This window comes from Pyxicephalus adspersus, chromosome 4 (genome assembly GCF_032062135.1).
Source record: "Pyxicephalus adspersus chromosome 4, UCB_Pads_2.0, whole genome shotgun sequence".
In the NCBI taxonomy this organism is placed as follows: Eukaryota; Metazoa; Chordata; class Amphibia; order Anura; family Pyxicephalidae; genus Pyxicephalus; species Pyxicephalus adspersus.
In genome coordinates, this window is record NC_092861.1 from 18,555,550 (window position 1) to 18,580,261 (window position 24,712).

Below are 24,712 nucleotides of genomic sequence, written 5' to 3' on the forward strand. Positions count from 1 at the left end.
CAGGTTCTTGAAAATTAAGTTTCGCATTTTTTTTTAAGGAAGTGTTTGTGTTGTGTTGTTGGCAGGCTCTTTGTTTTTTTTTTTAACTGTTCTTTAGGAGTCTCTTAGTGTATTGCATTGACTGTTTTAGATGGTTTACTGGATTTTTTGTTTTAGTTGATTATATTTTCTCATTTAGCTCGGCTCAGTCTAAAGCTGCGTACACACTTCCAATTTTTATCGTTGGAAATGAACGACGAACGATCGATTGGTCAAAAATCGTTCGTAAAAAAAGTAACCAACGACGCCGGCGAACGAGAATAGTCGCTGGAAATGAACGACCGGACCGGTGGATCGGATTGGACGACGATCGTTTACCATCTATCGTGTGTACGGTCGTTCATTGATCGTCCATGGTCTGAGCTTGCGCGGTGAACGAACGTTTGCTCACTTCCTGTGGTGCACCTCACTTCCTGTATCGTTCAAACGATCGCATCTATCGTGTGTACAATATCTGCGAACGATCGTGTCGTTATCTGTATGTACAGGATCGGTGTTATACGATCGTTCGCCCATATCGTGCAGGATCGTTCATCGTTCGTTCACCAACGATAATTATTGGAAGTGTGTACGTAGCTTTAGTCAATAAAAGTAAAGCAGTCACTGTGCGTTACTAATATACAATGCACTGCAATTACTTTACGTTCACCTTATATTTACCCTTATTTCTGCCTTGTGTTTTATAAGCTGGCTAGGAATGTCCTCTAATGACAATGCAATGTTATCTTATTAACAGATTAAGGTGTTTGTATTGGGCATGGAATGGTATTTAACACATGATCTATGCTTACCAAAAAAGTATATCACTTACCTACAAGCCATACACAGGATATTATATTTTTGTTAGTGGCCAGTTTCATTTTTTGATTTTTTTTTTTTTTTGGAATGCAAGTTATTCAGCGGGTATAGCTCGCGAGATGTTGTCACTTCAAGGTGCTAGTCCATGGTTCCTAATCGTTACTTTGAGTGCTACCTACTTTACACTATGATATAGGGACACGCTCTCTTATCCTATGTGGCTCCTAGTGTGCTTTCCTCTCACTCATAAATAATGGAATATTATTGCTTTGTGAAACAAGCATATACGGTAGCTGGAAATCAATGTGTGGTCATTTTATCTTTGTCCCTTTCAGACTGTACCAGTGTCTTGGGATTCATTACTGCACTTTGCCCTGCAAAGAAATGTTTTCTTTTGATAAACATGCACTATTTTGTTTCACAACAAAGTGAAATGCAACATGCGGATGGTTCACCCCCTTTTAGTGTTGTGCACTAAAAGTCTTTTTAATTTTGCTGGCTAGGTTCATTCCATTGTGTAGTTTGTTGCTATTCTCGTGTCAAACATGGTTAGAGAGCTGTTTTGTCCAGGCCTTTAGCTCACCTCTCGCTAGCAGGCACTTTCAGTTTTTGGATTTGGGTTTATTTTTCCATCAGACACTCTCAGTCCTTTAGGTCAATGTTTCTCTAGAATTTACTTTAGTCTTTGGTTTCAGTCATCATTCTTCTAGTCCTTGGTTTAACTCCCTATTCTGCTAGTGGACACTTCAGTCTAAGGTTTAGGCCACTATTCTCCTTGCGGGTATGTCTAGTCCTTGGTTTATGTCACAAATCTCTTTTCAGGCACTTCAGTCCTTGGTTTATGTCCCCATTCTCCTAGCAGGTATGTCTAGTCTTTGGTTTTGGTCACAATTCTCCTTACAGGAACGTCGGTCTTTGGTTTAGGTCACCATTCTCCTTGCAGGTATGTCTAGTCTTCTGTTTAGGTCACCATTCTTCCTGTAGGAACTTCAGTACTTGGTTTAGGTCACCATTCTCCTTGCAGGTATGTCTAGTCTTCTGTTTAGGTCACCATTATTCTTGTAGGAACTTCAGTCCTTGGTTTAGGTCACCATTCCTTCTGCAGACGCTTCAATCCTTGGTTTCGATCACCATTCTCCTTGCAGGTGCTTCGGTCTTTGGTTTAGGTCACCATTCTCCTTGCAGGCTCTTCGGCCCTTGGTTTAGATCACCATTCTCCTTGCAGACGCTTCAATCCATGGTTTCCATCACCATTCTCCTCTTTGGTCTTTGGTTTAGGTCACCATTCTCCTGTCAGCATATTGAGCTTTGTTGGCTGGATTCTCTTCTCTCCAGGCTCCAGCCTCTTGCATGCCCTAGTAATGATATGCTGAATAATGACAGCGGCCCGTCCCTTCATATTCTGTGTCAGTGCATAGTATCAGGTGTCCCCTCATTTTCCTGTATTTTGTTTCCTGGTCCTTGCTGACTCACATTCCTGGCGACTACAGCTCATGTCTGAATACAGAAATGGTAATTGTACATTCTCAATTGTTTCTATGGCAATTATAGGAAGCAAAATGAGCATTTCACAATCTTCCACACAAACGTTTGTATAATGTATAATCATTTGTGATTCACTGGTCCTTGGGGCTGCTTTCATTTTTTAATGTAAATTTTATATCCATATGTTTTCCTGGTAAAGAACCAATTTACATTTCTCAGTGAAAAGGCAAAATGTCATTTCAGTTTCCCATCTGTAATTCCACCAATTATTACATTCTTAGTGGTAACTGTTGCAACACATGAAAAGTTTAGCTTTTACCAATTTAAATTTTGGAGGATTTTTTTCACCTTCCTTCACTTTCTCTCAGTGCAGTAAAAAACAAACTACTTCCTTATTTTCATGGTAGAAACTTCAGCTTTCATGCTTAGCTCTGTGTTTTGGTGGGACCACATCAGGAATATTCAGTAACATGGCGGAGCTTGGTAATAATAGATGGGGCTTTGTTGTGTTGCATCAGAAGTATGTTCATAAAATGTTACCTGATATTGTTTATTTGTGTAGCTCCATTACACAGAAGCCCTTATGGAACCCTCCATTCATTGGCTAGCAAGGATCGAGAACACTAAAGGAAACCTTATACCACAGAAGGCTACGCTTACTTTATACATCCAAACTGCCTAGCTTTCAATTTCTCTCCGGTTACAGTACAATGCTAATCATTCATCTGGAACAAGCAAGCAGCAAGTGAAACCAGAATTGCCCCTTTCAGAGCTGTAACTTAGAAAGGCTTTGAAGCCTGGGGAATGGACATGAGAGCCAGGAACTAACATATTCACACGTAAAGCTGAGTATGGTCAGGCTTTCTATTTCTTATATAGGAAGTTTCTTTAAAGTGGATTTATAATCTGCTTTACATCTTCTAATTCATTCATTCTCTCTTTCACTCCACACGGCCTGCTGCCCTGACTGTGCTAGCCAGCACCATGATTACTCTAGAGCAGGGTTTTATAGAACCCTAGGGTTCCTCCAAAGATTGCTAGGGGTCCCTTGAACAATGAGAAACTTGTGACTCCCAAGTCAGTTATGTAAAACCCATTAACTTTTTGGCTATCTGTAAGGATGACAGTCCTGCCAATGTTTAGCAATGTAAGAGGCATTCTTCCCACTGACCACCACACTACTGTAAGATGTGACTATAGTAATGATAGAAGCGGTTCCCTGAAGACCAGAAAGTTATTTCAAAAAGTTGAGAAAGGCTGCCTTGAATGTCTTCATGCTTTTTGGGCCATGTTTCACCCACACAGATGTTCAATGACTTCCTTTCAGTCTTTCACAATTTAGATGCCCTAAACATTAGCGAGCACCTATGCTGCCAAATACTGGTCAATATATACAGGAGCAGGTTAAGGATGGATAGACCCGGTCACCTCTGTACACCTATGAACCAGACCTGTTCTTTGCCATCGTCTATCCCCACCCTGCACTGACCATCAATAGAGGAGACAATTTCAACTCTGTTGGTGCACCATCAATTGGGCACAGAACTTTACTCCCAGTCAATATTCAATTGATACATTGATCAGAAATGAAATGAGAATTCTCTATTTTGGAATAGATTTTATTTAGATTTGATATAAGCATTGAATCAATTGCCATATCTGTAAGGCTATGTACACACGTCCGATTATCGTTTTAGGGCTAGTATCAGACGAGACTCTGACGTGTGTACATCGGCCATCGTGAAGGGAAGAGAGAGCAACGGGGTGCCACTCCGTCATTCTCCCCTTCCCATAGAGCAGAATGGCGCTGTATGTACACTCATTCATACCCCTTTCAGTCTTTTGATGTTAAAAAGAATCGTGAAAGATCCTTTCCAATGACAATAGTCTAACGTGTGTACTTAGAATTACTTCTTGTGCTCATGTCCATGCGGTGAGGTGGGGGAGGACGGCCATGGTGTACATTCTAACAAATCTTGTGGCTGCTTTTGCTTATTCCTCATACAAAATAGACCCCCACACTGTGTGTGTTCATGCATTCTGTATAATTGACAGCTAATGCAGGCTTTACATTTACTCAATAGCAGAACCAGATTTAATGAAAGATTGCAATTATACAAAGCAAAATGACCATGTGAATGATTCTGTAAGCTGGCCTTGGGGTCACAATTTGTATCTGTACCCTAAAGCTGAATTGTGCATTGCAATAATTGACCCCGAAATCCTACTTGCCAGGGAGTGTTCATGAGCTTGTTTAATGATCTGTTTTTCCTGTGCACTTGTTTGTGTGGTCCCCCCTCCTCCCGCTGTGCGATGCTTTTGTAGTGCTGATAACGCTCGGCTTGGATTGTCATTTGATAAAAGATGTTCCAGTGGCATGGCAGAGATTTCATGACCATATAAGGGAACTGCCACAGGCAGACACTTTCTGCTTGCAACGTTTGATTGTCACCAGGGTTACCTACTGATATTCCTTCTGCACGGGAATGGTTTTCATCCCTTGTGAAAGACATTCACTGGTGTTCGCTGTGGGAACAGATAGCCGTAGTTTGCACATTTGCAGCGTTCTGTACATCTGCAAGGAGCTGCATCTAACAGAAGGTATAGGCATCCGTTCATTAAGCTGCACAATTTCATTTGTTCATGTGTATTTTATTTCACCATACATTTCACCTCGAGATGTTCATTTCCAGTCTATCAATATTGCACGGCTGTGATCGCATTTTATTCCTTCATAAACATACATTAGTTTTTTGTTTTTTTAAATTGACCTAGCGTTAGATAATATTCTTTCATGTCATGTATATTCCTGCTAAGTAATTTGTGTTTAATTACCTCTCAGACACAGATTGCAGTATTACCCCTGATAATACGTTTATCGGCTTTCCTCACCACAGGGATCATCCAGGGTCAGCTAATACTTCCTGCGCTGAGAGATGAAACATTCATTTACGTCTCGGTGCCTGTGCAGTTCTTGGCTGTATCCATGAATGTTGGACACAGATGAGTCTGCTCAAGCTCTCACCTTCTGCTTTGTAGCAACCTTGTTACTATGTTGTAGTTTGGGAGAGAAGGGGCTGAGGAAGTGTTTTCTTCTACCTGAACCTGAATGATGGCTGCAATTTAGTCTTAGGCTGTGATTCTCAACCAGGGTTCCTCCAGCGTTTGCTAGGGGTTTCATGACCATTGCGCAGGTTAAACCTCTCTGGTCTGTTTAAATGACACCAAGGATTTTTTGACTATCTGTAAGGGTGACTTTCTTCCTGCTGGCCACCCATGAAAGCTCTAGTATAAATTTTGTGTTGCCTGAAGACTTAAAAGTTTTATCAAAGGGTTTATCCATGTTATATAGGTCAGGAAAGGCTGCTCATAGGGTAAGTCATGGTCTAAAGCAGACCTAAAGAAGGGAAAGAGACGGTGATCCCACACAGGGAAGTGTTTTTTCCCCCTCTTTACAGCCGCTCCGCCCCCCGATCCCGCACCTGTGCAGTTCGAGATGGGGTGATATGCCAAGAAGACTGAAGGTGGAGGTGCCCGACGCTTCCTCAGCGCTGAGACGAAGAGGAATTCCAGGATGACGTGGGACCGAATGACAGGAAGGACCAACGTCGCCGAGGGATCTGCAGTAATAAAGGTATGTGTCGTTTTTTTGTTTTCAGTTTATTTCCACTTCAAAGTTCAGGTTGCTTTTTAATTATTAACCTCCCTGGTGGTATTCCCGAGTGTGGCTCGAGGTTAATTTTCAGTACCAAAAGCGGTAACCCCGAGCCACACTCAGGGGTAAATTGAATTAGAAAGCTTACCTGATCCCCCATGCCTGCGGCATCCTCCAGCGATGCCCTGCATCTGCATCCCCTTGCGATGTCCGACTGGCATCTGTGTCGCTTGGCCGGCATCTGCATCCCCGGCGTGTGAACATTGTGGACACGAGGCCAGGGAACGTAAATGCCAGGCGGGCATGGTAAGCATGCAGCTGGGGGCCGGACCAGGCAGGAAATTTACATTTTTAAACTTACCGCTTTTGATTTTTTTAAGAACTAGACTGTGTGCATATTGTGATATATTCACAAATAAAACAGGGGGTCACCACACTAATATACTGTGATCTGTAGATCTAGTAATTATGGAGGGGATCCCTGAAGGCCTGAACATTTCTGAACATTTCAGGGGTTTCCACATGTTGAAAGGCTGGGTGAAGGTCTCCATGATTTTGTGTCCCATGTTTCACACACACAGGCTTGCTGAGCTGGCAGTGGTATATGATGACTTCCTTTCAGCCTTTCACATTAGAGAGCACCTTTGCTGGCCATGTACTGGTCAATAGGCACACAACCAGGTAAAGGTTTGATAGACCTGGTTAGAAGCTTTGAAATAACGTTCAGGTCTTCAGGGAACCCCTTCTATAATTACTATATCCACAGCTCACAATACATTAGTGTGTGGTCAGTAGGAAACGATGCTGGCCAGTGGGAAAGCTGCCACCTTTACAAAAACCAGTGATCTTTTTGGCTATTTATTAAACTGACCTGGGAGACACAAATTGCTCATTGGTCAAGGAACCCCCTAGCAACTTCTGGAGGAGCCCTGGTTGAGAAACACTGATCTAGTGATTGGGTCCTTCTCACAATTTTTTGTATTATTGCAATCTCTGCTTAAAACCAAAATTAACCCAAAACTTGTGTTCACTAGTCCTGCACGCGAGGAACTTTGCAAAATCAAGTCATTTTTCAAAGAGTTCAATTTGAGACAAACTGCTGGTGTGAAAATATGGAACTGCTGCACCGAGGTTCAGTTCCTGAAGTTGTACTCATAGTTACATAGTAAGTCAGGTTGAAAAAAAGACAAAAGTCCATCAAGTGCAACCACTAGGGAAATATATCCCGGATAAAAACTCCATGGACATAGTTAATCCAGAGGAAGGCAAAAAAACAACAAAACCCTGGCTCAATTCACTCCAACGGAGAAAAAAGTCCTTACAGGATCCATACTACAATTCTCCCTTTTCCCTCCTAAGTTTATATCTCAAGTTTAATATTTGAGTTATATTTACATTGTATTAATATATATTAAACAGTTGTATTTTTGTCCTTAACAGGTTGACAGAACTCATGTTAAGAGAGTAGCTTGTTGGAGACGTTCATCCAGAAAGTTGGTGGAAAAGGTAAAATTCTTGATTTTGAATACAGATCCATTGATAGTTTGTCTGAGAAAACTGAATTTGATATTTCTGCTTCCTTGTTATGTATTTGTGATGTTTATCATTAGTTTGCCTCCAAATAACAGGCAGCAGATATCTATGCATCCTTTCGTCCTGCAAGAAGTTTAAGCAACCAGCAAAGTTGTAAGGACCATCAATGGTAATCTGACTCCTTACTATAACATTATTACAGTGGATCCTTACCTTTCAGGGGTTGTTTTCCTTTTCATGCAGTCTCTAAGTTAGTCCTACCTAATATGAGTCTACAGTTACCCCTCCCATGCTTGGGGAAGCAGTCTGAGGAAAAGATTCACTTACTCTCCATTCTCCATACTCCTACCTACTGGCTGCAGACCTGTGCAGTGGATCCCCACATATGTAAATGGGAATTATTCCTACCTTGGGATACAGCCTAAAAGAATTCAGTGGGGACCAGCTGCACTTATACACGACATGGAAAGGTTTTGACCACAGGATGTTAAGCTTTCAGCAGGCGGTGCCATTCAAGCAATTTAACATCTGGGGAGGAGAAGACAGGTTACTTTAGGTCAGAGACTAGGAAAGAAAGCATTTGTGAAGGAACATTTATTCTTAAGCCGCTACAATGGTGCAGACGTTGATTTTGGAGATAGGTCTATGTACTCCAGTTTAGTTGTTCTCTCACCATGTCAGCCCAGTGTCAGCCCAACAAGGATGACCTGTCTTCTGCCTCAGTACTGACACTCTGTTTGGAATGCTGAACTCTGGGAGCTGCATCCAAAATGCAAGCAGAGATCAAAGGACTATTCATCAGTATTGCTTGATTACGGATTCCTTTGGTTAATTTATCATGCCCTCTTTTGCACTGTTTTTGGGTGAAGGCTGCCATCTTGGTAGAAGCTGGGCTTTGTCTCCTTTTAGTTAGAGCCTCCAGCAAGAACATCTATCAGCATAGAAGTGACATCCCCAAGGATGACTTTATTGTGGAGAAAGATTAGATTAAGTTTTGATGGCTGTATGCAGTCCAGGAGATTTCTCCTAATTTCTTTTTCCAAAGACAATGAGACAGTAATTGGGGAAATTACCAGCAGAAATCAGGAAACATTTACATTTCTCACAGGAGCCAGCAAATGACTCAAAAGCAGTTGAGCTGTCAAAACAACTTGACATTTGGCCATGCTTAGGTACACTCCTAAATTCACCACCCAAGTCCCTTGCCATCCTCCTTCTGCAATTGTGATGTACCACTGTCTCATTCAAGCAAATGCTGCTTTACCCTCTTTTGGAGCCTGAGAGGACCCCGCTTCAGGACAACCAATAAGAAGCATCCATGTCATAAACTAATAAAAACAGAAGAATCCAAGCTGAAACATCACATGACTCTCTTTTGGTAACTTTAGGTGCATTTAAGTTTGTTTGGTCTGGGTTCAGCTTTAATAGTTATATTTTACTTGTTCATTTCAGAGTAAAAGCGTACACAGTTTACTTCTCATCCGTTACCATTTTGGTGCTGCTGATCTTCTCATGCATGTTACAGCCACATCTTGTATTACATGCATTCTCTCAGTCCACTGCATATTATTGCACCGGGCTGCCTTTCTGATGGTGACCATGGTGTGTACTATGCCTGGGCAATGTGTTTAATGTGTCCGCTCGTATTCTTCACCAAGGCTAGGGTGAAAGTGCAGGAACACCATTGGGAGACAGCTGTTGACACTCTAAAATAATCAGATTTCAAAAGATTGATAATCGCTTTCTGCTAGATAAATATGGAAAGCTGCACAACTATAATACTATAGGAAAAACACTATTGCCATCATCTTGTATACTTTGCTGTACTGTGTGCTCTGGCCCTTGCTTAGCGTGCCTTATTTTTTTGGCCTCTTGTCATTCCATTGTGTGCATCTCCTCTAACCCACGCTGCAGTTTATTGCCGGGAAGACAAGCACTGTTTGTTCAGTCCGTACATGGATTTTAATCCTGTTTGAGAGACGCCATTATCATTCAGAGGGGTGGTTCACGCTCCCGTTATGCTGACTTCACATTGTGGGCGATTGTGCACTTCCCCCCAATTTAATGCCAAGGCCTTTTCCTATGCCTGTTTATAACAGATGTGTTTTTATACAAGGCCTTGACAGGTTTATGTTCTCTCTGCAGCACTCAAAACAAAAGCTTCAATCGTATCTAAACCCAGACGTAAAAATGGAAATTATTGCAGTTTACAAGTCCTTGAAATAAAAGCCTGGCAAGAAGAAAACTAATGCAGCCTTTACATTTTTAATGTCACCTGTGATCCTCCAGCAACACACTTCTGTCCTAGGGTGACAACACAAAAGTGTGTCACTGACAGGATAACTGGAAAAAGAGCACATCACTGATCATAGAAAACCTGCATAGGAAAGTACATTAATAGTACTAAATATTATGAATTCCTTTTCTGCCCCTATTCACTCAATTGCAGATCCGCAATCAGAATGTTTGGTCTCTTGAGCTTGCGGGTGTGTGGAATGCCTGAGTTTCTTTGCTGGATACAAATGCCCCCTTTCCCTCTCCTACTTTCCACCATAACACCGCACAGACATTTCAATTCACTTTTTAATTGGTTATATAAAAATCCCCTCTAATTCCTTGTAGCTAAATTATGAAGGACCTGCACATCTTGGTGGAACTACAGCCAGTCATGTACTTTGTAAGCCTTTTCCCTGCAGAATGAATCCATCCTACAAGCAATGTTTCCAGGAGGCTTCAGCTGTGACCAGTTAAGCATGTGCATAGGTAACTCGTATGCAGTGGTGGCCTTAGAATGTATATGGCTACCCCTAGCTTGCCCAGTGGAGGGAGAACCTGGAATCCATGAAAGAATGAAGCCTAATTCCAGGACCCTATGCTTTTAACCATAGATTTTTTTTTTGTGGAATGGGTGCCCTAATTTCCAGACCAAATACTGGCCATGTTACAGGTTGTGTGTGGGCAGGCCAGGTCCAGTGTTAGATTGCCACACTTACCCTTTGACTGGTGTGGATCTGAAAATCTGTAGTTCTGCATCTTTATAAGGCATTTAAATGTTAAATCTCAGCTCATCTTTCTGTGCAGTTAGGATGATCCATAAAATTACTTTGAGGTATTTGCTTTTTGTTTTGGTGAGAACTCATCAAACTCCTGTTACAATCCATTAAACACTACATTTATTGGTAAGGGACAGCTCCCATGGCTGCTTCTAATTTAAATTACGTTACGTCTGCACAGCAGTACGCCCTGCGGAATACTCCCTTGTGAAGAAGCCAACACTGTGCGTGTGACTTGTAAATCGGTTTACTTGTTGCTCTATGATCTTGGAAATGTTTTAAAGGGAGGGAAGAAGGAACAAGATGCCAATGATGTTCCAATGCTTCCTGTGGCATTTAAAATGTAGTGTTAGACGGTGTCTAATTTGTCTAATAAAATCTGGAGATGATGTACCAAAGGGCGGTGAGAGGTTGTAATGCGGACTAATTAAATAAGTGCAGTGCTGGAATCTTTATTCTGATCTTGTTGGTCTAAGACAGGTTAATAAAGATATAGGTGATGTCAATTCTGCAATCAAACTAACCAGCATATTTGCAATCTTATCTATTATGTACATTGAGCTGCACACTTGTAGCTCAGTGTATGATCGAAGCTGGCTGCCAGGAATGACTAGAACTCCTGTGTGTAAGATCGCCAAGAATCCGGACCTGGAAGAGGAACCCGAGAAGAAGCCAGAACCAGAGGGAAGTGAGTGTACTTAAATAACTGCACAAGCTGCGTACATATGCACAATTGTCGCTGGAAATAATTTGTCATAATACTTTTCAGCAAAGGATTGACAGATGAACGAGCGAGCACTGTACGCTAAGCGCCCCTCTGTTCTATAGAGAAGGAAGGGGGAGAATGAGTGAACTGTGCTCTTCCCCTTCACTTCTATTGCAGCCTTTATCATGGGTTACTTATGGATCATGGTCAGGACAGATCCATGAATGGCTTGGGTGACTCTTCTGTACACGTCAGATTCTTGCCCGAGATGAGCCCGTCTGTTTTGGGGAAGACTCAACTGTGTGTATGTAGCTTAAGTCGATCTTGTTGCAAAAGAGACTTGGCCTGTCCTTCTGCATTAAAGAACCTTCTCACAATTTATTTTTACATTTAGATTTCATTCTGCTTTAATGCTATAGCACAGTTATTTCATACACTGGTGACCTGGGTGCACCGTTGGGAGTAGACTTAGGCTATTTACACACGTGCAAAATTGTCGTTTGATAATCATTAACAAAAAAAGCGCACAGTCGATCCATGAACGACGTCAGATGAACGCTGTACACACGTCATATTCTCGTCTGATACCAGCCCTGAAACAATAGACAGATGAGACATGTGTACGTAACCAAAGTTTTGGACGCTAACATTCATTGTACAATCCTCCAGTGCTTGTAATATACATCCGTATTCTAGACCTTTCCTATTCTTTACATTCCTGAGCAGTAGCATAGTAAGATGGGACTTTGCATAGCACCTAGCGATCTGTGTAAGTAAATAACATGCAGCTGCAAATTATAGAACTGTTTATAAGATTTTATTAAATAAATGAGGCATTCATTTTAATTATACTTGATAACATTATATGTCATTCTTCTAGAGGTTTTTACATGCTTTTTTTTATAGGTAAATACCTACAGATGCCTTATATCCTTAACTGCCCCCTATCACATGACAAATAGGCTTTTTTTTGCATTTATCCTGCCACAGAGCTCTATTGTTATTTGTGTAGACAGCCCAGTTCATGACGGAGCACCCAGCCCTCTTCTCAGACACAGATGTTAAATAGAACTGCAATCCTCGAGAGTTCCTGTGTTATATGTCCATCCTATTATATTTTATTAATATTTTTTCAGTGTTCCTGGCAGCAATGCACTTCTGTCATGAAGTGACCACATTCACCTTCCATACTTTATGGAAGAGCATCGTGGTCACCCTATGACAGGATGCTTGGCCCACTGAACACCTCTCCTCTGCAACATAAAGGGAAGATGTTTTGCAGTTCGGTAAACATAGAACAACATAACAAAAATGACCAGAGAGCACAGGAAGTTATCATCTGGTTATCTGTAGCGGGATTAATGTGTAGTGTACAGGAAATGTCACTTCTGCAATAAAATTAACTCACCTGCCTGACATTTTTTGATTTACAATTACCTGTCCTTGCTTAGATAACGATGCTGCCATCTTCATCTGTTCCTCTTCGGCCATATTGATTGTCCAGGCCAGGATGACATAACTGTGCATGTATGCTGAAGTTTGTTCAGTACCTGGCATATCCCAGAATCTTAAACTGGACTCTTCATGTTCACCTTAATACACAAAATCATTGTAAACATAAGTATATTGTATTTCAGAAAAGACCTCACATTTCTATTCTGCCTACTCGCAACTTTTTTTTTTTCTTGTGGAACTTTAGTTACACTTTAGAAAATATATGGCATAGTGGCCAAACCCTTCATTACCATCCAAGTTAAAACCAAAAGTGCAAATTCTTCACCTTAAATGTTAGCTTCCGTAATCTGATGTAAAGTATGAATCGTTTGTTAGGTTACATTCCTTCACTTGCTTTGCCTAAAGGCAGATATGAAATGTGAATGTTTTATGTTAGGCTGTACATTTTTTTGTATAGAAAGATTATTATACTATCTAACAAACATTGTGCCATTCTATCAAGTTTATCTGACATTACATAATGCATCCTATATGGATTTTTGGTTTCTCTGGTTGGCCCTTAAGAGGTTCCTACATATACTTGCAGGAGTCCTTTACTTTTCCCGAATACTGATCTATTCTGTTCTAACATCCTGGTTGTTGGCGGTTACCTTCTCCCTCTCTCCTACATTCATTTCTGTTGGCCTATTCCCAACCATGAGTTGTCTCTCTTTACCAAAGGGAGAATGAATGAGTCTGACCAGGGAGAATGAAACGGACGGCACACGCTCCAACTTCCAGGATGTTCCAAAGCCGATTAGAATGGCCCCAAACCCAAAACCTTTGCAGTTATTTGTAGGCTCTTCTGGGATCTGAGCAAATGACCTGAATACCTTAAACTTAAATAAAGCCCTGGCTCCAGGTGTATTTTGTTTTAGCATTGCACTGCATGGTGCACGTGCCACGAAACACAGAGTGAGCAGCTATAGGCAATGTAACTAATGCACAAGCACAGGAATTACATTGTTAATGGCCAAAGAGAATCTCTGTGGTCTTGGAAGTCCCCCTGTGCTTGCATAAGGACAAGTCTGTACCATATTTGACAAGTATGCTGTGCAGACATGGTGTTTGTGGCAGAAGCACCCCACCCTCCAGTGTGTAGAGTTTCTCTTTAAACTTGACCCAGAAGTTTCTATAGGGAGTTAGATAGTACAGATTTGGATATGCAACCCTCTCATTATACATATGTGAATTCTGTTCAATCTGTCTGTGTTGATTACATAGAATTCTGATTACAGTAGAATGCTTGGACATCTTTGACTTAAGCACTCTTGCATTGTTTGCTAGCTTGTATTTACATTAGTCTAGTTGCTTTCATTTGTTGCCTGCAATTGCACCCTGAAAGCTGTATTAGGCACATTCCAGATATGTGAAGACTTCTTGTCTGTGCTATTAATTATCCTAATTTCTGTAATTGAGTGCCTGAAGTATCTGCTTCTGGTGGTGTCAGTGTCCATTTGGAGGATGCAGTGTTCTAATAAGTCAATTGGTTATCTTGCAGGGTGGCACAGTGTCTGGTCCTGGGCTGCACTATAGGACGGAGCAGAGTTGGTATTCTGTGAAGCATTGATAGTCGTCAGATCAACTGCATTTAAAGAAAACTTTTTTCTTGACTTCAATATGACCAAAACTTCTTTTCATGTAATCTTTCAACACTTGTCCAGCAATGCCATACGATTGTTTTCACTGGAAGTCTCCAGCTAATTAAAACAAAGAATGATTAACGCTGCTGTAGTATAAATACAAAAGGCAGTTCTACAGCAATACTCGGTATCCATCCAGAGCTGTCCATGACCTTTTCTTTCCATCAGTAGATATTTTTCAGTCTTGTGGATTGCAGCCTCTGGAGTATTGCAGGCCTCTCATGTTATAACAACAGCAGTAAGAACCGGTCACAGACAGATATAAAGAATAGGGGCAGAGGGAGGATGTCTTTTCTTATAAGTAGACATTGCCATTAGGACTTCGTGTGCTGTTAAAACTCTTAATCATGAGCACCATGGTGCATGTTATTAGCAAAGTGCATTAAACAAGGTAAACACCCTGACAGTTCAAACCAATTCGTCTGTCCAATGTGGGCTACCGTTGGACAGACGATTTGATTTGACCGGTCAGTGTGTTTCCCTTTGTTTGTTGGGGTGCTCCAGGGCAGGGTGTATTTCTCTAATACTCGGGGATGCCATTCAGAATAAAAGGCATCGCAACACACGACCTCCTTTATGGTGCATGTCTGCAATATATAGGGGTGACTGTGATCCAGGGGTGATGGTGCATCCCCTGCACTAATATAGGAATGTTGGAAGTACAGCAGAACCGTTCTTTTTCCTAGACTAATGCACGGAGACGTGGTTGTATTGACATTGGACAAGGTAACTTTTTATAAAATCATTTTTTATTGTTAGCTGGAGTTGTGCTTTAAGAGATTGCCTTTACCAGATGTGCTGAAATGCCATCTACAAGGCATGTGGCATTGTGTCAGTGTGTTGTCACACTTTCTTCTTTGTTTTTAACAGACTAGAGAGTAAATAACGCAGATCAGTGCACCACAAATACAACATTCAGGACTTTCCCAACACATTGATGTAAATGATTCCTATTGAGAACAATGTGTTTTCTCATCACTGTGCTACATTTTTCAGCATTGTCCCTAATGTCACACTAAATTGTCAGTTTGAAGCTGCTTGTCAGATGCCAGTGCCTATGAGGCTGCTGATGACAGCCGGATCCTCACCGGTGGGCTATGGCTGTCGTTCTCTCCCTCATATTACCAATCCGAGGGGGATTGGCTCCATCTGGTGGTACTTCACTGCATGACAATGATTTGCATTTCTGTAATGTTTGCTTATGATAAAGCTCAACTTAGGTTTTTGTATTAAATTTAAATTAAAGTGTTCATCATCTTGCATGGGGTAAAGTAGGTTAAGAGACCCTGTTGAAAAAAAATTAGCAGAGCACATATGTGTACCAAAAAGAATACTTTTGCAGTGTTCTCCCCAGAAATTTTTTTCAGCCGGGTGGTAGGAAGCTGTAGCCGGGTGGTAAAAAAAGGGGTTGTGGCAAAACACGGCAAATTTAGTGGTCCCAGTTGTTTATGCCATGGGTATCCAGTAACCTCTTATTGTTTCAGTGTTCTACCTTCGGACAGGAATGTGTAACAGGGCAGGGAAACCCATTTTGATGGGCAGAGTGTTTTATGTTCTAATGATGCTATAGTAATGAAATTGTAAGGGGAGAATGTGACCGACACTTGCACCTATATTATAGATTTGTGACAGGTAAGTAAATATTTAGGGGTCCCACCCCAATGCTTCTTGGTATGTTAGTGGCTCCGGGGTCCCCAATTTGCACTTTCAATTTAGGACTCCTAGTTGTACTTTCCCCAGCAACCCCAAAGTTCAATTTTCATAACTTTTTACATTTGTGACCCCCATATCTTGAAATTCTTTAAAGCTGGGGAGCTGAAATTGTAATAACTAGTATCTATGAGGGTCCCCTGTACACCCTGAAAATTACAGGTCATTGTGACATACAGTTTAGGAGATATGCAGGTTTGTACACACAGAGCTGTGAGGATGCAGAATTCACACACAGAGCTGAAGGTGGATACATTTCACAGGCAGAGCTCATGCTATGAGATGGGGGCGGGGCTGCCTGTGTCTCCTTCACATGAGGGCTGAACTGTGTGTGCTCACCTCTCATCGGCAGCAGCAACCCTCTGAACGGACGGCACAGAGCAGCCTCACTGAGATCCGAGGATGAGAGCTGGGCGGGGTATTCAAATCAGCCGGGCGGAGCAACCGGCTAAAAACCTCTGGGGAGAACTATGCTTTTGGTAAATGGAATACACTGGCATCTGAATACACTGGTAAATGGACACATTCAGGACTGTCCATACTCTGGCTCTTTCACAGCTGTTGTGGATTCATTTTGCTGACTTCCATTATAGGATACAGTGATGTGGGAGCAGCAGGGAATCCAAAAGGTCAACACTTCTGAAAATGTTTCTTAGCAGACTTTAGGGGAACATTTCTCAGCCATTTAGTGCTGATCAATAGAAGTGAGTGTTGTGTTATGGGTACACGCTTTCCTCACCCTGTCCATGCTCCAACGCTGCCCTCTGCAACTTCTTCCCACACTGGCTGCTTCTCGTCTGGAGTGATTGACACCCAGCTACTTCCTGTGAGCCCAGGCTGTCAGTGACACACCCTGGATTCACGGTACAATGCTGCCTAGCACAAAATTGTTTTGCCTGGAGTTTTACTTTGAAGTGGGGAAGGCAAAAAAAAATTTTTTTAAATGTCTGCTTTAAAAAAAAATGATTTCTAGAATAGCCACCTTGCAAACTTTAATAGAGATCTAAACATCTCCATCATTAGAAACTAAGGAGTGGCATGCATCTGCTATTGTTATTACAGAATTAAACTGGCTTTGGGATTCTGAGTTAGAATAAAAAAATGCTAAATCTTTTTGTTCATTTTATACAAAATATTGAAGGGTTGAAACCCCTGTCGGGTTCCTATTGCTGTCTGTGACGGGTAGATTCACCCTCTCTATTTGTCCTGGTGAATAGAAGGTGAATCAAACTTTTTGAGTCATCACCAGAAAATGAAAAGAAAGGAAAACTTTCACTGAGACTTATTTGGTGGACAGACCCCCCCCCCCCCAAACAAAAAAATATATATATTGCCTTTTTGCTATACATTTTTCCTCTCCTGCACACATCCTGTACCTTCCTAGGATTTTACCCCTGCAAGTGTTTTGTTCACAGACAAGCGCTTGCTGTACTGCATAAAGCAAAGCAAAAGAATCATCTATCCTTGTGGTTTTTCTGGCATTTCCTGCAATAAACAGCAGGGGGCAGCAAATGATTAACAATGGGCCCCATTGTCTTTGTTCCTCTATTCATGTGAACTGTATTACTGGAGTATAAATGTCTGCAGGGCAGTCTGGGAGTTGTGTCTCCTGCTCAGGAAATCCGCAGAGTTCTGATGTAGAGTTGTCATAACAGCTGCACAATGTCTGCTTGTATGTGTGTGTGTACATCCTGGACACTTTGCTCAATAGTGAGAATTGACTAGTCTGTGTATAGACAGCAGGCATGTTCATAATAGAGCTGTGATGATTTGTCTGATCCAGGGCTGGTATGCTGGTTTCAGGTAACACACAGTAGGTTCAGACACACATTCATTTTATATTAAAATCGCTCTCGGTTATGTTACATTTGCATTCCAAGAAATGAAAATATGAATTAGCATAACTTAAAAAGAAGCTGTCAGGATTGTCAGCCTTCCATTACTACTCGGTCAGCAGCGGCAGCTCCATTATTACTGACTGACAGATTTTCTTTTGAAGCCGATTTCAAGGCAAATATTAATCCTCCTTCTCTTTGCTCCCTCTCTGCCATTCATCTGAAATGTTAAATACCAGATTTTGATGTTACAGCTCATCTATTATATATAGGAAATGACTGCTAACACAAGCTAAAATTAAAGCTATGCACACACATAGGATAATTGTCATGGGAAACAAACTTTTGCGATCACTTTCAGTGACAGATGAATAAATCAGCGCACCTTTCTGTTCTATGGAGAAAGCAGCGAGGTGCACAAACAAGCTGCACCCCCTCCCCTGTATTAAAATGCACAGCGATTGTTCCCAATCAGTCCTTCATTGAAGCAGTGGTCTCTTTGCAAAGGTGTAACATTAGTCAGAGTTGGAGCTCTCCAATCAGCAGGGAGCCTGAGCTTTATAGATTGCAGATCTATAGTCCTAGCAGCAGGAAGACACAGAAAGCAAAGGTCCTTCTCACAGACTGGGGACTGTCCAAAATCTGTAAGACTTCACATCTTTTTTGGTGTTGGGTGCTTACTAAAAAGTGCTGGGTGGTGCGCCTAGGAAAAACACTGATAGTTGGGTGAATGAGCTGTGAATAGTATGAACAGGGTCTTTCTTACTTACTTCAGACCTGCTTCTTTCCTTACACCAGCCTGTGACCTAATTCAGACTAGCGGATAAGAAAAAATAACCCTTACCCTTCCTTGGTACTTCTGGGGAAACCACTAAGCATCCAGGAGCAGTGGTAGCCAATAGGCTTGCAGGCATTTGCAAAAATAGTTTGTGGTATTTATTTTTAGTTTTTACACTCTCTTCCAGAATGTCTGTAAATGCAAATAAAGCTTAAAAATGCTTGCAAAGGCAATAATAATAAGTTCATGAAGGAGCTTAGGGTGGCAAACTGGCCTGCAAATAGTTTGTTGGGAGGAAGGTTTGAAGCATTTCAACGCTACTGCAAAAAAAAAAAAAAAAAAATGCTTGTGAAAAAAATGGCAAAAACAGCAAACCCATTTATCATAACCTTTGTTTTGTGTATTGTGACCCAACTCTTCGGAAACCATCCAAAAACAGGCAGGTGGTTACTGAAAAGTGCCGGGTGGTGCGCCCGGCTAAAAGGGACCGGGGAGAACACTGGTCTGTGAATGGGGTTTAATTGTGGGATACCTCTAAACAAGTGATGTCAAAGCATGCTGAAGAAGCCTATAGGCACAGGCTCCAAATACTTTTATTGGCATGGATACCAATACCCACAGACTGTCTGACTCCAGTCCTTCAGGGTTACATACAGTCCTAGATTTCCATATCTTTGTAAACCATGCAATGCTAATTGTCTGCTGGAGGAATACTGAAAATGTATGTGGATCGTGGCCCATGAGGCTTGGAGTTGGACAGCCCTGGCCTAGAACACACACACTCTTGACAAATTGCCATAGACTTTTCTCTGGCTGAAGTACCATTTTTAATGGCTTCTTTGAATCCCAATAGGAGGTTTGAAGATTAGGTTTTGCCAGCTTAAGGTCACACTGTGTTCAGGTCTCTCGGGCTGTTTAGGAAACTTTTTTTATTATGTTCTAACACAGTCCCCATACTCTGCTATAGAAAAAGCCTATTGAGCTGACGGTTTATCTACTTAGCACGGGAAGCCGCAGTCTCCAGGTCTTGTCTGCAGGCTAATGTGTACACATTTATTGCATTTACTATCGCCAAACAAACGCGTGCATTTAATTCACATCGCTTGTTTAATCACATAGCCTGCAAGCCCCAGGAGAATTCGCCCTCTCCTTCAGAAAGTAAACAAATTCCTTTCACTGGCTTTCACATTCAGATAATGTTACATATTGTGGACCTGTATTAACAAAAAATAAAAACAAGTTTTCTTTAAACCAGACAAATGTATGGTTCTTGATTCCAGAGTTGTATAGGCTAAGTGTGTTCAGGTTTCTGGCTAGGGCGGCGAGATCTAATAAAATAAACTAGACATCAGGTACACGTTCTGCTCTTTCTTTTTCACTTGGCAGACTTCATTAGAAAAGTGCTGCAAGCGTCCTGATCAATTCTTAAGTCAATGTTTCTGTCTTGCTGAGTGTTACACATGTACAAAGCCAGGGTTGTTGGAAGAACAGTGCAATCCTTTAAATGTATTAGTAAGCACTATGAAACACATGGTTGGAAAAGGAAGGTATTGTAGAACTGATTCTACGAGTGAGCATTTTGTAAACCCTAACGCTACGTGCACACGGCAGAAAATTGTCCTTGGAAATGAACGATTAACGACCGATCGCTCGATAATCGTTGACATTAAAAAATGCACAACGATGTCGATGAACGAGCGATGTCATTGGAAATAATCGACCATCCTGGCAGATTCGTTCGGGCAATGATCCTTCACTATCTATTGTGTGTATGGTCATGTACTAAAGTGCGCATATGTGACAAATGTTTGTTGCACACCACTGCACAATAATTGTATAAACATATACACACACATACGTGTGTATATATTATAATTCGTCATTATTTTGGCCTTGCACATCACATTCATCTTGTTCCTCACTTAGCAAATATACCAAAGCAAGGGCTGCTTTCTTACATGAGAACACGTGGAAAGGCATATTGCAGAGAGGTAATTGAATTGTGTTCAGACAAATTTTCATTGGCAAAATGACCAGTCATTCGTGAACACGTTCTTTTTGTATCACTCAGACCCGTTATTTCCTATACATCACTTCCTCCTTTACATGTCACTTTCTGCATCTTTTATGTTGCATCTAGTGTCTGTACATTATTGGTGGATTATCTTTGACCGATTGGATCATTGCATCAGATACAGAATCCTGCACTATACAATCGTTCAAAATAGACATTAACAATAATTTATTGTTCGTTCTCCAATGATTGATTGATCTGTGTGCATACCCTAAGTTTGGTAACATGCCTCAAGGTTTGCAACAAATTTTCCCAAAATTAAATAAATTAAATAAAGTTAATGCTAAGCCACTGCCCCACAAAAAGCAGAGGTTGTCAGTCTGTCATGCTCGTTCCTTTGGCCAGAAATTCTATAATTTTAGAATGGGTTTTCCAACAACCTGCAAGAGATGTGTTGGTAAACTCATGATTATGTAGTGTACCTTTCTAGAGTCTCACCATATCCTCAAATACATTCCTGTATTACTTGGCTAAGCAGTTGCATAAAGAAGACCAAAGTGGAATTTTGTTACATTTGTTGGAACTCGATACTTTTCTATTCACATTTACTATTCACTAGCAAAAATGCAGCAGCCCTAATTCCTGGTCATCTATGTTATTTTAGGTAGCCCATTCAATTCCTCTAGTTTGGTTCGTAGCTGGACTGCATTTATAACGGAGAGACCTAAACAGATATGTTTGTTTTGCATGTTCTACTCTTAAACACCTAAGCTCTTTGGGCCAGGGTCATTTGCAACTACTATTTAATGTACAGCTCTGTGTGATATGTTGGCGCTATATAAATCCTGTTTAATATTATTATTAATAATAATAATATTAATATATGTCACATCCCATTAATTCTTTATGGATCATAAGACCACCATTATAAGGACCAGTTTGGGAGGTAACAGTCTCAAAGCGTTGCCTAAATTTGCTGCTGATTTCTTAAAGACGGATCTTCTGCAACTCTGACTCAGAGGACCATGACACTTCTCCTGTCATTCAGGTCCCTTTCCTAACAGGAGCTGCAGTTTAAGTCAAGGTTTTTGGAGTCGGAGGAACCACAAACCAAGAGATAGGAGTCAGGGGATTTGTACGGAAACCTGGTTTGGCCTTTCCGAAGGCTTTTTCTTTCCCCTGGGTGTGCTGTCGGCAACAGTGCTAAACTTTTATTATTTACTGTCATGAATAAAAATGTAAAATATTTGTGTGTTTATGATTGTTTACTTGGCATATCATTTTAATTATATACTTTTATTTTTAAGGTTTGTTAACATTCAGCGTTCTACAATGTTGATTCTCTTCGATGCATTGATGATATAACTGTTTTGTATTGCATTCACCAGGTTTGCTGGGATGGGTAATCTTCTTAAGGTGCTTACCAGGGAAATTGAAAATTATCCCCATTTTTTCCTGGATTTTGAAAGTAAGTTTTTTGATGAAATCACAGGGCAATGTCTAAAACCTTTTTCTTCTATCCTGACCTTCGATGATGAGCTGGAGGAATGCGGGGACTTGACATCTCTGCACAGGAGTTAGCCGTCTGTTTGCATGTTGCTTTAAATCTCACCCACTTAGCACTTCTTTTCCTTTCTCTTCTTCTTGTTTCTGTTTTTCAGGAGCCAAATGGGAAACCTTTTAAAAGTTCTTACATGCACAGAGCTTGATCAGGGGCCAAACTTTTTCCTTGACTTTGAAAGTGAGCACAACTCTTGCCTGGCTGTGATGTCTACATTAATACCACATTGCCTGGCCGTGATGTCTGCACTAATACCACATTGCATGTTATGATTCATCTTTTCTACAGATTTGCCAACATACTGGAAGCTCTTTTTTCATGCCTCTAAAATATATAAATATCTAAGACAAAGCTTATGATTGTACACTTATCATAGCTATTGGATTTTGGGGGCGGCACAAAACACCATAGTTCCCATTAACTCACGGTTGTATTTGAGCTTGGTGGACATCATAAATGACCAGGTAGCAAATTAGCTCCCATTCCAATTTCAAAGAAAAACTAGTAATTTTACTCTGAGGTAAAGCAAGAGGGAATCTCTTCAAAGAACTGGACCCCTCATTAGACACTTAGTCACCACAACAAGCACATTCAGATTTTTGTATGCCTTTTTTGGTGACTTTTCAGTTTTCTTCCTATTTACTCCAGGGCATCAGGACAAATGGGTTTAATCTCCTCAGTGGAAACACAACACCTGGTAGAGGTTTTACTTTAAACATTTCTATTCTTCTTTCTGGATCCTTCCTTCCCACGGCCCCCCAAAATTGTTCTTTATATTGGGCTCAACCTAAATAGGTGGTTTCAACATATCACTAGCTTACTGTAGAGTTGCACATCATCATGGCAGTGACCCACTGATTAGGCTTCTAGATCTAGATCCGATTTAGCTCATTAGGAAAAGGCAGCACGATGGGTCTGATTTAATTAAGCTCTCCAAGGCTGGAGAGGATACACTTTCATCAGTGAAGCTGGGTGATCCAGCAAACCTGGAATGGATCTGGTAAATGATTTAAAACATTTGCTATCAAATAGCAAGTTACTTTGAAGAAATCCATTCCAGTTTTGCTGGATTACCCAGCTTCACCGATGAAAGTGTATTCTCTCCAGCCTTGGGGAGTTTTAATAAATCATGTGGTTAGCACTCCGGCCTTTGCAGCGCTAAGTCCCAGGTTCGAGTCTTTGCCAGGGCACTATCTGCATGGAGTTTGCAGGTTCTCCCTGTGTTTGCGTGGGTTTCCTCCGGGTACTCCGGTTTCCTCCCACATTCCAAAAACATGCAGTTAGGTTAATTGTCTTCCCCCCCAGATTGAAAGAAACATCCACCTATATACATTAAAAAAGTCTTTAAAAGTCCCGCTTTAAATTGATGTCTTTCATCGCATATCTTATCCCCCAATTTGACCTTAGACTGTATTAATGACATATGACTATGGTAGGGACATTAGATTGTGAGCCCATATGAGGGACAGCTGTTGACATGATTGTGGACTTTGTAAAGTGCTGCATAATATGTTGGCGATATGTATGTATATATATATATATATATATATATATATCTGCTAATAGTTTCCAATAACAGTCAATGAAAACCAAAGAGCAAAGACCCAGTTGTGGCATATCTGAACCTATCTGCATGAACTGTGCATGTTTTTAGCTTGTTAATGTTGTTCTTTGTCTACATTGAAAGTTCAGTTTAGAAATACTGATGTAGAACTAGGGGTTTCTTAACCCAGTGTATACATTATTTGGGCAACTAGTTTTAGTGAAAAGCGAGAAGTTATAACAGGAAAGTGTTAAATACAGTCACCAGGAGCAACTAATTCATTATCATTACAAGTTTAATTCTGGGATGGGTCATTTTTTATATACTACCTTACTGATCAGACTATGTAGGACTTGTTTTGCCTTGCTTTAGTCTTGTGTCAGTAGACAATTGCATTTTAGATCACTTCCAAGCTCCTTGAGAATAATTACAATTCATTCATCTAGGTCTGGTTCAGCAGGTAGCTTACTTCATCCATTCTCCTACATTCCTTCACATTTGTAGTAGTACAGAAACATATTTTGTATTTGTAGTCTTTTGCATGTATGTATTTCTATGTGTCCTCCTGTACTAACGTGCTTGTCTAACATATAATGCATGGTCTTTGCTGGGTTGTCACAATCCTTAAATATTTTGTTGTCTGCTCTGCTGAAAATACAGAAATTGGTAATTGTTAATGTATTTTTTATGGCTGCACTTGAAAAGATCAGTGTACATTTTTATGTCAGTAAGTCCTATTTGTACCCTTTAGCTGATTACCATATATATGAATATAGATCAGATGCAGATTTACACTGCCCACTGACAGAAAGCATTTTATTCAGTGTGGGTGCCCAATTCATAGTCTAATGAATTGCCAGTCCTG

The 24,712-nt window shown here is 40.9% G+C and overlaps 1 protein-coding gene across 7 annotated transcripts in view; it reads left to right on the forward strand.

Annotated features, from left to right (window-relative positions):
* CYRIA (CYFIP related Rac1 interactor A) overlaps positions 1–24,712 on the forward strand; it is a 61,905-nt gene that overhangs the window by 23,982 nt on the left and 13,211 nt on the right. For 2 of the 7 annotated variants that reach the window (XM_072407512.1, XM_072407514.1), the window contains exons 2-3: positions 7,418–7,483; positions 22,132–22,211. In XM_072407512.1, the coding sequence (XP_072263613.1) occupies positions 22,142–22,211 (70 nt within the window). In that variant the 5' untranslated portion in view covers positions 7,418–7,483; positions 22,132–22,141. Of the gene's footprint in view, positions 1–4,722; positions 4,924–7,417; positions 7,484–22,131; positions 22,212–22,404; positions 22,485–24,712 lie in introns of those variants that run through there. The other 5 variants (XM_072407508.1, XM_072407510.1, XM_072407511.1 and 2 more) reach the window with 4 other exon arrangements.